Here is a 17,346-nt window from a genome sequence, read left to right on the forward strand (position 1 = left end):
AAACACAAACCCCCCCCAAAAAAAAAAAAAAAAAAAAAAAAAAAAAAAAATTTTGAGGGTTTGATAGGCATAAAACAACAAAGCCAATATAACAGGTCTAAAAAACAGTAAGGCTGTGTTCAAAGTACATTTCTTTAACTGCTCTTACTGTTTTTCCACATACTTGTTAATGATTTATATTTCTCTCTTTAGTGGTCTTTCCCTTTTAAACTAACTATTAAGGGCCTGAGGATTTTCTTTTATTGAATGAATTCTTTCATGGTATATGTAAATATTTTCCTAGTCCATTGTTCTTCTTAATTTTAATTTTTCATAGTTAAAAAAAATTTTAATCTTCATCTGGCTGAAGTCATCAATGTTTTTCTTTGTTCACTGTCCTTTCTTTAGATAATGATGTGTATGATGACAGGTTAACTGTTCATAGACAGTGATTGTTGTCATAATAATAAAAATCATTTCAGAGGGCCTCATTATACTCAGAAAACATGGGCTTTATGAAAATTCTAGGAAGGACTGTAATGAAGTGGACACCTTCTGAGAGTGTATGGGAAATCTATGGGCATGTGCTGGCAGGAGGGAAAGAGGAAGAAGAGAGGGGGCAGTTTCCTTCTTTGTCAGGGCATGACAGCATGTCTCAGAGCACAATCCACATTTAACATGTAGGCAGAAAATGGCTTTCTTAGGCAATCTGTCAAGTGGAAAGTCCCGCTGGCTGGTGGTATACATCTGCTCTGCCAGTGATGCTCATAAATGATTCCAAGGCACTGCAGAGCTCTTGAGTCTCTCCCAACTACGGAGGAGTTGTGCTTGGTTTATGTTTCAGTATTCATCACACCAGGCTCTGAGCTACTTGCAGGCATTTGTAGCCCCAGATTCTGGAACCTGTAAGATGTAGATGTAAATGTTTGCCAGATGACCATTTGAAAAAAATTTTTAAACAATTTTCTAATTCCTTTGGCACTTGCCTGGAAATGTATGGAGTGGAAAGAAGTAGGGTGTTTGCATTCTAATCCCGGTCCAGGCACAAGGCGGTGGCTAATCTTAGATAACTTATTTTTTTTTCTGGGCCTCAATTTCCTCATTTGTTAAAATAAGGGAGGGCTTCAGGCTAGATGATCTCAGAGATGCTTTTCAGTGAGGATTCTATGAATATAGATTGTAAATTAACTAAATAAAATTTCCAGTTAATTGGATTATCCTATATTTTTAAAACTATGTCTGATCACAAAGAGAGTAGATTTTAAAAGAAACTGTAGCAGGAGTGGCCGAGAGAAATAGAGCTCTCAAACACTGAATGGGGAAGGGAGGGGTCTATTATGGCTGGGAGCCAGGCAATGAGTTGTCTAACAAAGGAAGGTTCTGCTTTTATATAGGCTTACACTCTAGATATTACACGTGGAAGAATCTTAGGTTTATAGTCTTAGAAATCACGAGTGAAAGGGTTTTGGATTTACAGCTTTAGAAATCACATATGAAAGGGTTTCTGGGTTTACAGCTTTAGAAATCACATGTGAAAAGGCTCTGGTCTCCAGATGGAGAGTTGGGTGGGGGTTTGATCTTGTTTTAAGTAAAAACAGTGTCTTCTGTAGAGTTTCCCCAATACCAAGCGTGTTATTTACAGGAAGGTCATTCAGGAGGTGCCAGTTGGCCTGCTTGTTCTTCTATTGAAATGCATTGTGGAAGTCAAGGGGGAGGTGATCCCAGATGCCTGGGTCTCTTTCCTCAAAACCATCAACCTTTTCAGAGGCACTGATTTAATCTGGATTTACTGTGAGTTTATATAAAGTAATTTATATTACAAATATAAGTGCATTTAAATCAATGCTGGACGATTGAACAAGGAAAAAAAAAGGCATTCTATCCTCTAGAGCTGTGCTTGTTGTCCACTATGGTAGTGAAATGTGGCTAGTCTGAATTAAGATGTGCTGTAAGTACTAAATACTCATTGGATTTCAGAAGGTTACGAAAAAAGAGTACCTCATTAATGATTTTATACTGAGTGCATATTAAAATAACACTAAATGTATCTTAAAAGTTTTACCTATTTTTTTACTTTTTAAAATATGGCTACAAAAATTTTAAAATTACAGATGTAGATCACATTGTTTCTGTTACATATTGTTGCTTCAGAGAGGTAGAAGGGGTAGAAGATTAACTGTTTGCATTATTTAAATAAAAATATTTTTGCTTTTTATTCCAACATAATCTCCATTGATTTTTAAAACATTAAATTTTTTCTCTCCTAGGAAAATGGCTTTGTAAAGAAGTTTGAACCTAAATCTGGCTGGATGACTTTTCTAGAAGTCACAGGAAAGATCTGTGAAATGCTATCTCTCTTGAAGCAATACTATTGACCAGAAAGGACACTCCATATTGTGAAACCAGCTTCATTTTCCTGACTGTTATGAAAACGATTGTCAACACATACTTCTACTTTTAAAGTAGAAGTTTAACAGCTTTGATGATATTAACTTGACCTCCCCAAGTTACAGAAATTTTGTCCCTATGTATTGAATAAATTGTATCTTTCTCTATATGCCATTTTGTCTTAATTTCTCGGGTCTGCCTGGACAGTCAGGCAAAGGGTAAAGCTCAACACAGGAGACAGGCACGAATTACGGGATGACAACCAGGAAGGAGTGTCTTTTCTGTCCCATGGCCGACACTTTAGGTGTGCTCATTACTCAGAAGTCCTTCTCTGTGTCCCTAAGCTAGACTGCACGGGAAGCAGACACAGGCTAGAGGCAGACTCAGGTCGCTTCCCTCTTCCCTCCTTCCTTCCTGCTTTCTCATGCCTTCTGCAGGTCCCAGCGGCCCTGGCTGCTTACAGTTTCCACTGATGCCTCCTTCCCAGCCTTCTCTCTCTGGCTTACCATTTGGGGTTCATGGATATGGGATATTCTGAACAAAGAAAATGAGGTAAATGACTCAATGTGGAGCTACTGTTTAAAAATACGAACAGATTAGAAAATTATGTAGTTTGTTAGACCTTGTTTTCTAGTTTTTAGGTCAGCAAATCTGATTGCAATAGGAGACCTCTATACCTTGTTCTAGATCTTTCTGTCCTTCCCTTCCTCTTACAAAACAATCCCCCTGTGGCTTGTGTAACCCTTTCCTGGAAGCTGTTGATAGATCCCATAAAGAAGCCAGAGCTTGGGCCATGTACCTTCTCACTGGGCACTTAATTAATAATTTACCAAGGAGGTATGATTTTTTTTTTTTTCTGAGATGGAGTTTTGCTCTTGTTGCCTAGGCTGGAGTGCAGTGGCGCAATCTCGGCTCACTGCAACCTCCATCTATCTGGTTCAAGCGATTCTCCTGCCTCAGCCTCCCAAGTAGCTAGGATAACAGGCGCCCGCCACCACACCCAACTAATTTTTTATATTTTTAGTAGAGACTGGGTTTCACCATGTTGGCCAGTCTGGTGTCGAACTCCTGACCTCAGGTGATCCACCCGCCTCAGCGTCCCAAAGTGCTGGGATTACAGGTGTGAGCCATGGCGCCTGGCCAGGAGGTATAACTCTTAACGGTTGGTATTAGGACACAGGGGCTATCAGTGGAGGAGCATTTTTGGCAGAGGCAGCTCTGATTTACTGAGGGAGTCACATCTGACAGGCAACTGTCTACGCCATCTGAAACTCATGTCTACTGGGAGCAGGGTAAGACGTCAGTTTCCTTTTTTCTTCTCTTCCTCCAAGTGCCTCACCCAACCCCCAACTGCTTTTAATTTTAATTCATTTTGTGTGTTAATCCGAGCTGAGTGATGGGAATGAACAGTCAGTGATGGTTATAACAGGAAGTATGTACATGGGCACTATTACCTGGAATTCACATGAGAAACCACAAAATCTGGTTTCTGAACTGCAGTTACTTCTCTAGTGATGTAACATTGGGAAATCAGTAACTATTTCTGATTTGGTCTGTGACCTGGTTTTTTAAACTGCACCTTGCTGTTTGTTTTATTAATTTACTTAAAAAAAAAGGTTTTTATGGCCAGAATTCGTCTCCCAGATATTTACTCCAAAGAAATAAAAGCGCATGCCCCTATTATTCATAGCAGCCCAAACTGGAACCCAAATGTTCACCAACAGGGGAGTGAATCAACACATTTTGGAATATCCATAAGACAGAATGTCACTCAGCAATAAAAAGGAATGAACTACTGGTACATGCAACAGAACAGATAAATCTCAAAACCATGTTAAGTGAAAAAAGCCAGTCATAAGAGTACATATTGTATTATCTCCTTTGTATGAAACTCAAAAAAGAACAACATATAGTGTCAGAAAACAGGTGAGTTGTTGCCTGGGGCTGGGTGTACTGACTGAGAAAAAACTTTTCCTGGCGTGATACAAATACTCTTCATCTTGATTGTGGTGGTAGTTACATGGGTGTGTAAATTTGTCAATACTCATAGAGATGTACACTTAAAACTGGCACATTTTACTTTCAATAAATGTCTCAATGAAGTTGACTTAGAAGAAAGCATTTTTGTGAAAAATGAGTAACATGCATCAGAAGCAATGTAAACAATAAGAAAAAATACAAAATGAGAGAAATAAAAATCACTCCAGCCGGGTGTGGTGGCTCACACCTGTAACCCCAGCACTTCAGGAGGCTGAGGTCAGAAGTTCGAGACCAGCATGGCCAACATAGTAAAACCCTATCTCTACTAAAAATACAAAAATTAGCCAGGCATGATAGTGCACACCTGTAATCTCAGCTACTCAGGAGGCTGAGGCAGGAGAATCGCTTGAACCTGGGAAGCGGAGGTTGCAGTGAGCCAAGATCATGCCACTGCACTCCAGCCTGAGCAACAACAGTGAAACTCCATCTCAAATAAAAAATCACTCCAAATATGAATTTAAAGTAGGTTATTAATGCCATGAATAAGGTCCTGAAGCACCATTATTTTGTTTTCCCTGTCATTTAAGAGGACTCTGTCATTGTAAATTAGAGCCTTGCTGACACTATACCAGGCCCCCCGCCCCCTCCCCCCCAGCGTGGTTTGGTCTCTACTATGATTGTCCCACTCCATTCATTTTAGTTGTGTCCTCCTGGGGATCTGTCTCTTCTGCAGCTTTGCAGAGCTATTTTCAGGACCTTCTGCCACCAACGTTTGCCCCTGCCGTTCCCCCGGCCTCCACCTCTGCTTAATGTTTATTTTTCAGGTTTCAGCTCAAAGTTCACTTCTTCAGGGATAACTTCTCTGACTAGGTTAAATTCTGCAATTACAGTCTTGTAAAACACCACTGTCTCAATTATGGGGTTACATTTGTAAGATTTTTATTTTTTAATTTTTTGGAGAACTAGTCTCATTCTGTTGCCCAGGCTGGAGTGCAGAGGTGCGATCTTGGCTCACTGCAACTTCTGCCTCCTGGGTTCAAGTGATTTTCCGGCCTCAGCCTCCCAAGTAGCTGGGACTACATGCATGTGCCAGCATGCCCTGCTAATTTTTTGTATTTTTAGTGGAGACAGGGTTTCACTGTGTTAGCCAGGATGGTCTCAATCTCTTGATCTCATAATCCGCCAGCCTTGGCCTCCCAAAGTGCTGGGATTACAGGTGTGAGCACCGCGCCCGGCCTTTGCATGACTTTTAAATCAATATATCTGTTTTCCCCAACAGATACTAAGTTCTGTGTGGGCAGGAACCATGGCTGCTTTTGTTTACCATTTTATTTCAGAGCCCAGTTCAGAGCCTGGTAAAAGCTCAATAAATATTTGTTTAAAAAGAAATGGGGGCCAGGCACGGTGACCGATACCTGTAATCCCAGCTCTTCGGGAGGCCGAGGCAGGAGGATCACTTGAAGTCAGAAGTTCAAGACCAGCCTGGCCAACATGGTGAAACCCCATCTCTACTAAAAATACAAAACTGAGCTGGGTGTGGTGGTGCAAGCCTGCAATCCCAGTTACTCAGGAGGCTGAGGTAGGAGAATTGCTTGAACCCAGAAGATGGAGGCTGCAGTGAACCAACATTGTGCCACTGCACTCCAGGCTGGGCAACAGAGCAAGGCTCTGTCTCAACAACAAGAACAACAAAACCACAGCAATAAATGGGAATGAACCTTAATTGGTTTTGGTTATGTCATTTGGTAGCAAATGAGGCTGGGGTGAGGCTGAATATCATATTCTCAGTAATAACATGCACTGTGGTTTGACTGCTCCAAAACTCATGTCAAAACTTCATCCCCAATGCAACAGTGTTGAGAGCTTTGGCCTTTAAGAGCTAATTGGATCATGAGGGCTCTGCCCTCATGAATGAATTAATCCATTTATGGATTAATAAATTAATGGGCTGGCCGGGCGCGGTGGCTCAAGTCTGTAATCCCAGCACTGTGGGAGGCCGAGGCGGGTGGATCACGAGGTCAAGAGATCGAGACCATCCTGGTCAACATGGTGAAATCCCGTCTCTACTAAAAATACAAAAAATTAGCTGGGCATGGTGGCGCGTGCCTGTAATCCCAGTGACTCAGGAGGCTGGGGCAGGAGAATTGCCTGAACCCGGGAGGTGGAGGTTGCGGTGAGCCGAGATCGCGCCATTGCACTCCAGCCTGGGTAACAAGAGCGAAACTCCGTCTCAAAAAAAAAAAAAAAAAAAAATTAATGGGCTAATGGATTAATGGGTTATCATGGGAGGGGAACTGGTGGCTTTATAAGGAGAGGAAGAGAGACCTGATCTAAGATGCTCAGCCCCCTTGCCATGTGATGCCCTGCTCTGCCTTAGGATTCCACAGACTCCGTACCAGCAAGAAGGCCCTCACCAGATGCACCTCCTCAACCTTGGACTTCCTGACTTTCATAGCTGTACAAAAGGAAATTTCTTTCCTCTACAAATAAACCAATTTAAGTATTCTGTTATAAACAACAGAAAATGGGCTAACACAGTATGGGAGAGTGTAATGGCTGTTTAACGGTTGTTTTCCATGTGCGAAGAACTTTAGATACATAATTTTTAATCTTCATGAGGACCCTCTGAACTAGATACTTTCCCTATTTTACTGTTGAAGAAACAGTCTTAAAACCAATAAGAAACGTGTCCAGTGTCACGGAGTAGGGGACATCTGACCTCCCACTAGTCCTCGCTGGCCCTCAGTCACAGGGCGTCCTCCTCCTACACAACTTCCTCCTGATCTCATGGGGCCACTCAGACCCTCTGCTTCCTTCCCTGTCCCTTTCGCAAGCTGAAACTCTGCATGAAGGCCAACTGGGTGAAACTGGTTTCCCCACTGATGGTGAGGACCTTTGGTGGCCAGGTGGCCATCCCAATATACTACCTCATCTTTGCCTTTTACCCTTTTATATGTGTTCTCCCAGTCATATTTCCTCAACTTAAACTGGTTGCTATTATTTTGCATCTGGACACATTTTGCATAGTGTGCAAAGTGGCAGACAGGGAAATATTGCTTTGTAATATCCCACAGGACATGAAAATCCAAGAAATCCTTTATTTATAATTGGGAGCTCTGTATGATTATTTCTGCTTGAAGATGCTATTAGGATCCCGTCATCAAGACAGGGCAACACTAAACGGTTTTTCTGCAGTTTGGGATTTTGTGGATTCATCTGCCTTATGACTGGAGGCAGCATTTTCATGACAGCTGACTGAGCCCAGGGCTATGATTTTTTGCCTTAAAAGCTAAGTCTAACCAGCTCACATGATATCCAAACCCATGATCAATGTTTCCTTGCCCTGTTTTAAAGTAGGAGGTAGATGACTATGGTATTTGTGCAACAGAAGAATGTCAATGTAGAGTTTAGTATTATAAACACTTGCAACACAATTATTTTGACATAATCTCATTTCCATTGACCTTTCTTCCTATTTCAGAGAATTTCTACATCCTCTCTCCACCATATCTACCTGCCTCTACACCTACACTGGCTTATTTTCCCTGCCTGCTATTATGGTGAATCAGTTATTTTAAGGCCAGCCCCTACATTTGTGTGTTGGACTTTGTTTCTTATTTCCTCTGCAGGAGGAAACTATTCCGCATCTTACAGTTTACCCTCTCTAATGGACTAGCCCTATTAGCACACGAACTTGCTACAGTTTCTCCTATAGTAAGAACAAACAAAAAACAAAACACAGTCTCTCAGTGACTACGGTATTTTTTCTGCTTCCCATCATAGAAAAAGTCCTCAAAAGGGCTGTCTATAATACTTGCTGTCTCCAATTCCTCTCCTCTCATTGTCTCTTAAACATGTATCAGTCAGACTCTTATCCCCACAACTAAATTCAGGGATGAATTCTCAGTCCTCAACTTCCTTGATGTGACGTTGGACACAGTGGATGAGTTTCTACCATTTTAATTTGACTTCTGGGATATTACTCTGACTTGACTCTCCTCACATGTCACTGATTACTCTGCCTCCCTTGATGAACCTTCCTCATCTCCTCAAGCTAAACTCTCTAACTCGAAATATTGGAGTGCCTTGGCTAGTTTTTGGCTTTCTTCTCTTCCTTACCTGCCTTCACATGCTAGATGTCTTTTTCAGTAGCATGGCTTTAAGGGTCAACCATGTGCTGATGACTCCCAATATCATAACTCCAGTGAAGACCTCTCCATTGAAATCCAGACTCAAATAGACAACTGCTGACCTGATGCTTCTCTATTTGGATGTTTAACAAGCACTTAAGACTTACTGTCTAAATCTGAACCTCAGAAGCTCTAACCCCTGAACCCTTCACTATCTGAGTTAATGGCATTTCCTTCTTTTTACCCACTTAGGGTAAAAATCCTTTGGACTCATTGACTCTTTTCTTTCACATACACATTCAATCCCCCCGGTAAAAAACTGTGTGGTTCTTTCATCAATGCATGATGCAGGGTCTAGATATATTATCCAGTCAGGCATGATGGCCCACGCCTGTAATCCCAGCACTTTTGGAGGTCAAGGCCGGGGGATCACGAGGTCAGGAGATTGACACCATGGCCAATATGGTGAAACCCCTTCTCTACTAAAAATAGAAAAATTAGCTGGGCATGGTGGTGTACGCCTGTAGACCTTGCTACTCAGGAGGCTGAGGCAGGAGAATCTCTCAAACCTGGGAGGCAGAGGTTGCAGTGAGCCGAGATCCTGCCACTACACTCTAGCCTGGCAACAGAGCGAGACTCCATCTTAAAAAAAAAAAACAAACAAAAAAACCCACAAAAAAAACCCAAAAAGCAAAACATCTAGTATTAAATTACTAAACTACTGCTAGCCTGACTCTAGCCACTCAAAGTCCCTTGTATAGATTTTGCAGTGACCTAACTGGTCGTCTGCTTATTTCCTTGCTCCTCTACAATTTTTTCTCAACCTGCAGTCAGAAGGATCCTTTAAAATATATGATCACTTGTGTTTCCTCTCCATTCACAACTCAACGGTTTCTGTTGCACATAGAAAAATAGTCCAAGTTCTTAAACTAAGCTCCAAGGCCTTTCACAATTTACCTCCTTGTGAACATCTTGACTTCATCTTTCCCATGCTCAAGAAGCTTCCCTACAGTGTCAACCACACTGTCTCTTCCCCATGTCTGATGTTACTGAGTCTTTTTTAAGGATCTTGATCTCTGCAATGAAGACGACTTCATTGGCAATGAATGAATATGGCAATGAAGCTTAAACAAAATTGGGTTCCACAGGGCTCTCTGGGGATTCAGAACCGTCATGAACTTCACACCTAGTGTTGTGTGTACGAGTGCTGGTGCTTTGAAAGTACAATCCTTGGCCAGGCGTGGTTGCTCATGCCTGTAATCTCAGTACTTTGGGAGGCTGAGGTAGGTGGATCATGAGGTCAGAAGTTCAAGACCAGCCTGACCAAGACGCATCTCTTCTAAAAATACAAAAATTAGCCGGGCACAGTGGCAGGCGCCCGTAATCCCAGCTACTCGGGAGGCTGAGGCAGGAGAATTGCTTGAACCTGGGCAGCAGAAGTTGCAGTGGGCCGAGATCATACCATTGCACTCCAGGCTGGGTGACGGAGTAAGACTCCATCTCAAAAAAAAAAAAAAAAAGAAAGTACAATTCTTGATGGAAATGCAGAGTATGAATACTACATTGTTACTCTCAATGATTTACCTAACTGGACAAGGCTGTTTTATTTTTAAAGGGTGCTGCCAGGGCGCAGAGTCATTCAGAGTAGATATGGATACATGGAAAATCATGCCTTTGAAATTCTGCAGGGGCACTTGACCCACAGCATTCTTTCTCCATGCGCTGGGGTCACCTCCATCAGCAAGTCCTCAGGCTGCTCTGCCTGCCATTTCACTGTGTGCTTTCAGTTTCACTCTTGTTGATATCCAATCAGCTCCTTAACCGGTAACTTGGTGCCCGGCAGTCATCCTCAAGCCTTCCTCCATTCCTTTTATTCAACTAAAAATGAACAAATCCTGCCAATCTTACTTCTTCAATATCTCTTAATCTACCCACTTTTCTCATTCTTAACTTTTATGCCAGCCCAACCACTGATAGAACTTTTTTTTTTTTTTTAGACAGAGTTTCGCTCTTGTTGCCCAGGCTGGAGTGCAATGGTGTGATCTCAGCTCACTGCAACCTCCAACTCCTGGATTCAAGCGATTCTCCTGCCTCAGCCTCCCAAGTAGCTGGGATTACAGGTATGTGCCACCACGCCCCACTAATTTTGTATTTTTAGTAGAGGCAGGGTTCTCCATGTTGGTCAGGCTGGTCTCAAACTCACAACCTCAGGTGATCCACCCACCTCGGCCTTCTAAAGTGCTGGGATCATAGGCGTGAGCCACCATGGTGGGCCAAAACCTTTCTACTGATGTATCTGTATCTACTCCTGGCTCCATTTGCTACATTTGATACTGCCAGCATATTAATCTTAAAATGGAAATCTGATGTCAGATACTGCTTAAAATCATTCAATTGTTTTCCACTATTTTTAGGGACTCACATTCTTCTATAAAACCCTACCTTCCCACTTGAGCATGAGCTGGATTTGGTGACTCACTTCTACAGAATATAGAAAGGGTAAACAAAGGAACTCTACAATGGAGAAACCTGGAAACACTACTTTGGCCAGGTGATCAAGGTTAAGGTGGTAAGTTGTGTTGATAGCACCCCTTGTTATCATGTGATGAAAAGGCATTTAATCTTTGTGGTATTGTTTCCCCAAAACCCATAATCCCAGGAAAACATCAAACATAAATTTGGGGACATTCTACAAAATACCCAACCAGTATTTCTCAAAACTGTCAAGGTCATCAAAAACAAAATGAGGAAATTTTCACATTGAAGAGGAGCCTATAGACTGGGCACAGTGGCTCACACCTGTAATCCCAGCACTTTAGGCGGTCGAGGCAGATCGATCACCTGAGGTCAGGAGTTCGAGATCAGCCTGGCCAACATGGTGAAACCCCCATTTCTACTAACAATACAAAATTAGCTGGGCATGGTGGCACATGCCTGTAATCCCAGCTACTTGGGAGGATGAGGCAGGACAATCCCTTGAACCTGGGAGGCAGAGGTTGCAGTGAGCTGAGATTGCGCCACTACACTCTAGCCTGGGTGACGGAGTGAGACTCCAACTCAAAAGAAAGAAAAAAACAAAAAGAGAAGCCTATAGAGATACAATGTGGTACCCTGGATTGATCCTAGAACAGAAAATAGACATCACTGGAAAAACCAGTGAAAAAACTTTGGAGTCTAGTTAATAGTAACATGTCAGTGTTTCTTAGTTCTGTCAAATGCGCCATGGCAATGTGAGATTAGGGGGAAATGGATAAAGGATATGTAGGAACTATTTGTATTGTCTTTGAAACTTTTATGTGAATTTCAAATTATTCCAAATTTTCATTAAAAAAAAAAAGACACTGGCCAGGCGCAGTGGCCTGTAATCCCAGCACTTTGGGAGGCTGAGGCAGGCAGATCACCTGAAGCCAGGAGTTTGAGACCAGCCTGGCCAACATGGTAAAACCCCATCACTACTAAAAATACAAAAAAAATTAGCTGGGCATGGTGTCAGGTGCCTGTAATCCCAGCTACTTAGGAGGCTGGGGCAGGAGAATTGCCTGAACCTGGGAGGCAAAGGTTGCCGTGAGCCAAGATCATGCCACTGTACTCCAGCATGGGCAACAGAGCGAGACTTCGTCTCAGCCAAAACAGACAAACACAAAACAAGCTCATGCCATCTGGACCCTGGTTCTTCAGCTTCATCTCATACCTCTCTCCTGACTCTTGGCTGATTAACCATTGTAGCCTCCTTTCAATTCCTCTAAAATATCATGCCATGGTTCCCTTTAGAACCTTTGTACATAGCTGTTTCTTCATGAAAAATTTTCCAGTTTTTCTCTCTTCTCACTCACTCTCTCACCTAATGAATGCTTTCTTTCTTTTTTTTTTTTTTTGAGACAGAGTTTCGCTCTTGTTACCCAGGCTGGAGTGCAATGGCGCGATCTTGGCTCACCGCAACCTCCGCCTCCTGGGTTCAGGCAATTCTCCTGCCTCAGCCTCCTGAGTAACTGGGATTACAGGCACATGCCACCATGCTCAGCTAATTTTTTGTAGTTTTAGTAGAGACGGGGTTTCACCATGTTGACCAGGATGGTCTCGATCTTTTGACCTCGTGATCCCCCCGCCTCGGCCTCCCAAAGTGCTGGGATTACAGGCGTGAGCCACCGCGCCCGGCCACCTAATGAATGCTTACTTAAGCCTTGTGATTTCAGCTGAAAAGTCATTTCCTTGGAATGGGGGTGGGAGTGATGGTGGCAGGAGGGAAGTAAGGATCACTAGCAACCTCTTAAATCTATCTGAATGGGGAGAATACTGTGTACAGGATGGCTATATTATCCTTTGCAGGATAATTCTATTTCTTCCTGCAAATCAGCACTTGGTTTATACATTGATTAATAGTAGTACTTCCTAAACTTTACTATAGATATGAATCCCCCAGGGATCATGTTAAAATACTGACTCAGACTCAGCAGGTCTGGGGAGGGCCTGATATCTTATGGGTGTAATAAGCTCCCAAGTGATGCTGATGCTGTTGGTTCATGGATCACAAGGAAATAGCAAACATTGGTAAATGGGTCACATTTTGGCATGCTGGCCAAAATTAAGTTTTGGGTCTATAAATGAATGTAAGGACGAGACCATTGATATACATAAATTCAGTGCTTTGTTTTGAGAAGGAGTCTCATTCTGTTGGCCAGGCTGGAGTGCAGTGGCATGATCTTGGCTCACTGCAACCTCTGCCTCCCGGGTTCAAGCAATTCCCTGCCTCTGCCTCCCGAGTAGCTGGGATTACAGGGGCCCACCATCAAGCCCAGCTAATTTTTGTATTTTTAGTAGAGACGGGGTTTCAGCATCTTGGCCAGGCTGGTCTTGAACTCCTGACCTCGTGATCCACCTGCCTCAGCCTCCCAAAGTGTTGGGATTATAGGTGTGAGCCACCACACACCCAGTCGCTTGTTTTATCTTCAATGACAGGAGCTCTTGCCTATCCATCTCTGCTATTTCCTCCCTCCACTTGCTCAACTTACTCAACTTATATGCAGTATGTTGAGCTGAAAGTAAACACAACCAGTGAGACCGCATGGCAGGGTTATTGGGTTTTCCCTGGTGACACTACGGCTTTTCTTTTAAATTTCTATAATGGCTGCCTACCACCTCGAGCTGAGGGAGTCACCCCTTCTGAAAAGGGGTGCCATGCCACCCTTAAAATGTGGTGCAGCATTTCAACTATAGCTCCATCAGCAAAGAGTACAATGGGGTTTCTTTTCTTTTTTGAGACGGAGTGTTGCTCTTGTTGCCCAGGCTGGAGTGCAATGGCGTCATCTCCGTTTACGGCAACCTTCGCCTCCTGGGTTCAAGTGATTCTCCTGCCTCAGCCTCCTGAGTAGCTGGGGTTACAGGCGTCTGACACCACGGCTGGCTAATTTTTTGTGTTTTTAGTAGAGACAGAGTTTCACTATGTTGGTCAGGCTAGTCTTGAACTTCTGACCTCAGAAGATTCACCCGCTGTGGCCTCCCAAAGTGCTGGGATTATGGGCTTGGGCCACTGCACCCGGCCGGGTTTCTTCTCTTGACCTGGACTTCCAATAGCAGCTGGGGATTTTATTAGCTTAATAAGTTGCTCTTTCCACGTTGTCCTCGCATGACACAGCCTTCCCTCGCTGACTCAGCAACTATCTGCTGAGCATCCCTTCCACACCAGGCCTGGTACTGAGCAGTGAAGATACACGTGACTACAGAACATGGGCGCGTCTCATACTGCACAGGAAGAACAAAAACAGAGCTACGGAGCTAATGAAGTAGTGCTGGGACGGAGGAGGAGGTGCGATTTAGTGACAGTTGTGGAGATGTGGGTTAGAATCTGATGACCTTTACGTAGTACCTACGTGAGCGAGGGCAAGACACTTAGGATTTCCAAACCTGTTTCCTCTTCTATAAAAATACTGTAATAATACGTACTTTGTGGTTTGTTTTGAGGAACATAGAGAGTACGTAAGAAACAACATGGCACCTGGCACTGAGTGAACTCAAAAATGGTACCTGTTATCACTCGCCTTATTTTAGTCCAGATGCTCGTTCTGTCATCCTCTAGTTTTTAAATTTTGTCTCACACGAATCAGCCTTACGTCTACCCACAAGAATCCACTGACACGACTGTGCAAAAATACAAAAATTAGCTGGGCCTGGTGGCGCCCGTCTGTAATCCCAGCTACTTGGGAGCGTGAGGCCGGAGAATCGCTTTAAACCGCGGGGCGGAGGTTGCAGGAGCCAAAATGGCGCCCTGCACTCCAGCCTGAGAGGGGACTCTCTCCGCCAACAACAAAACAACAACAACCACCACCCGCTTAGGCTAGTGTCTGGCCAGTAGAGAGCACTCACGAAATTATGGTTATTTTGACCTTAGACCTCTCGTCCGAAATTCGGGTATTTTACTTTCAGAGGAAGAAACAGGACACAGGCGGTCTCTGAGGCTGCCGCCAGCGGAGACGATCTCCAATTAAAAGCAGCCATCGAATAAATATTTGCTCAGCAAAGTAAACTGTCTCTCCCCGGACCCTGTCGAGCGCCCACTCGAGATCTGGCCCGGAGCCAGGCGGGACCGATCCGTGGGTCCCACTCGCCGTGTAAGTGGGTGGAGAACACCTCACACATCGAGACCAACCGGCGGGGTGAACTGGGACCGCGTCCGCCACCTCGGCCCAGCTCGCCGCTCACCTGCCGCTCACCTGCCGCTCACCTGCCGCTCACCTGCCGCTCACCTGCCGCTCACCTGCCGCTCACCTCCCGGCCCTCAGCGGCTTTCCGTCGCAGGCCCGGCGGCGTCTCACTTCCGCCGGCAGTGCACATACGCCCCTTCCGGCCTAGGCCCCGCCCCCTCACACAGCTGGCCCCGCCTCGTCGGGAGCTCGCTGCTGGTTTGTCTCGGCGCCCGCCGGCCGCCACACCCACCCTCGACTCTGAGGCCACCAACGGGGCCGCCCCGCGGGAGGTGGCGGGACGGAGGGAAGATGGCGGCAGGGGCCGGATTTTGGCGCCGCCTCCCCCAACCCCGGACCCGCGCGGTTGAGCCGACTTTTCTGGGGCCAGCGGCGCTACGGAACCCGGGATGGGGGGACCCTGGCGGCGGGCCTGGCCCTGCCGTACGCGGGCGCTTCGGCTGGTGTGAGCGGCGGAGACAGCGGGGCCGGGATGGAGGACGCTAACTCCCAAGTGAACGCGGCCCCGGAGGTGCGGAAGCTGCAGGAGCCGCTGAAGAAGCCGGGGAAGCAACACGAACCGCTGGAGAGCGCTCGGGCTGTGCGGGGCCCCGGCTCCCTCCGCCCCGCAGCGCGGTTCGCAGGCTCCTGCCCTCCCTCCTACGGTGCGGGGTCCCCTCGAGGCTTCCCCTGGGGCTTCAGCGCCAACTCGAGCGGCCTCTCGGGATGGACCCGAGGCGGACGAGTAGCGCGGAGCTGCGAGGGCAGCTTGCTGGAAGAGCTGGAGCGCCTGCCACCCTGGGAGGAGCGGGAAGAGCGCAGGACAGCGCGGGGCTGGGCGGGGACGGCCCTGGGGCGGAGGGCGTCCCCGAGGGCCCCTCTGGTCTGGCGCCTGGCTTTGTGCGGCCAGGTCCGCTCTCCGGCGGGTACTCGTGGTGTTCTTGATCTGGTATTGCAGAGGGAGGGTCAGCTGGAGTTGGGGGTTGGTTCGAGGCATGAGAGTACCAGGGCTTGTAGCTGCTTCTCTAGATTGTGGACCCTCTGGGTGGTGGGCACTACTGGGGTCTATGGGTTAGTTGGATTGTGCGCCGCGGGGAGGAGTCGGAGGTGGGAAACCGCTTTGTATAAGAGACCGGCTTTCGGATGGTGGCCTGGGCATTTTGGATGTCGGGGAGGGGTCGGCTTGATAAGGTATTGGTGTTTGGGATCAATTTCTAGCGGAGATGGGGAGACCGTGTGGATTAGCACCACGTGGGGTAAAGCTTGCCACGTGTGAAGAAAGCAGAGGATGGTGCTGCTTTGTGTGAAGAGTCAAGGGTGGAACAAGAGCCCTGGCTCTGATTTTTTAAAACAAGAAGTGAGTCTGGCATTTTGAAGAGCTCTGATTTAGACAGTTATAGCCATCCTTCATTTCCACGTCCTCCTAGGGGCAGAGAAAAAGAGTCCTATTTAAAAATCTAAACCAAAGCTCTATTGTCATAAGCCACTTCTTGATGGAACCGTGACCCACACTTAATATGACTTTCATAAATAGTACATGGGAGCTTTTCCCCTCGTTTTATTATAAAGGTGTCTGGGAAATTCTGTTAATTCATCCTTTTTAAAGTTTTGCCTTTTAGCTAAAATGTCTCTGCCCTGTTGAAATTCAAGCTTCTAACGGTGAAATCGAAATCATTCATAGACTCTGGTATTGCACGGCCACAACTGTGCAGTGTTCGGAGGTAGTTAAGAAGTTTGCTGGATTCAGGCCCTGGTTTTGCCACGTACTAGCTGTATGACCTTGAGCAATACTCTGAGCTTCACTTTTTTCCTCAATGATGGAGAAAATAGCACTTACGTCTATAGAGTTAGGAAAATTTAGTAAAATCCATGTATACATTTAGCACTGGATATGGCATGTAGTAAACTCTATAAACCTAGCTGCTATTACTCTTAAGCCTAGTTATTTGAATCAGGAAACATTTAGTGAGCTCTCACATGTTATAGGAGACTCTGAAGATTCTTAAGTCTTGATCTCTGTTCATAAGGCAGTTTTAGTCTTGTTGAGAGCTAAGTTCTATGCAGTTCAATAAACTAGAAAGTGCACAGTGAATTGCCGAAAGAGTGATAGAACAAAAAGTACTGACAGTGCTCAGTAACTGGGAAGAAAATACTAGTCCAAAGTAATTGGGCCCAACTTTGAGGAGGAGGTG

At 45.2% G+C, this 17,346-nt stretch overlaps 2 protein-coding genes and 1 long non-coding RNA gene across 3 annotated transcripts in view; 1 reads left to right on the forward strand and 2 right to left on the reverse strand.

Moving 5' to 3' along the window:
- Positions 1 to 2,536, forward strand: part of BCL2A1 (BCL2 related protein A1) — an 11,082-nt gene extending 8,546 nt beyond the window's left edge. Inside the window, 2 exon segments of the mRNA XM_032263896.1 lie at positions 2,247 to 2,334; positions 2,337 to 2,536. Coding sequence (XP_032119787.1) covers positions 2,247 to 2,334; positions 2,337 to 2,440 — 192 coding nt within the window. The 3' untranslated portion in view covers positions 2,441 to 2,536.
- The window catches only part of LOC116540393 (translation initiation factor IF-2-like), a 19,945-nt gene extending 3,538 nt beyond the window's left edge, over positions 1 to 16,407 (reverse strand). The window contains exon 1 of the mRNA XM_032263895.1: positions 14,892 to 16,407. Within this exon, the coding sequence (XP_032119786.1) occupies positions 15,225 to 16,151 (927 nt within the window). The 5' untranslated portion in view covers positions 16,152 to 16,407 and the 3' untranslated portion in view covers positions 14,892 to 15,224. The remainder of the gene's footprint in view (positions 1 to 14,891) is intronic.
- LOC116540397 lies at positions 3,088 to 16,493 on the reverse strand. Its single transcript, XR_004264417.1, has 3 exons — positions 16,406 to 16,493; positions 14,414 to 14,416; positions 3,088 to 3,099 (listed from the first exon to the last, which is right to left on the reverse strand). It is a non-coding gene; the product is annotated as an uncharacterized LOC116540397 (long non-coding RNA).
- Positions 16,494 to 17,346: the final 853 nt, after the last annotated feature.

This window comes from Sapajus apella, unplaced genomic scaffold (assembly GCF_009761245.1).
Source record: "Sapajus apella isolate SASKATOON/1434 unplaced genomic scaffold, GSC_monkey_1.0 scaffold139, whole genome shotgun sequence".
In the NCBI taxonomy this organism is placed as follows: Eukaryota; Metazoa; Chordata; class Mammalia; order Primates; family Cebidae; genus Sapajus; species Sapajus apella.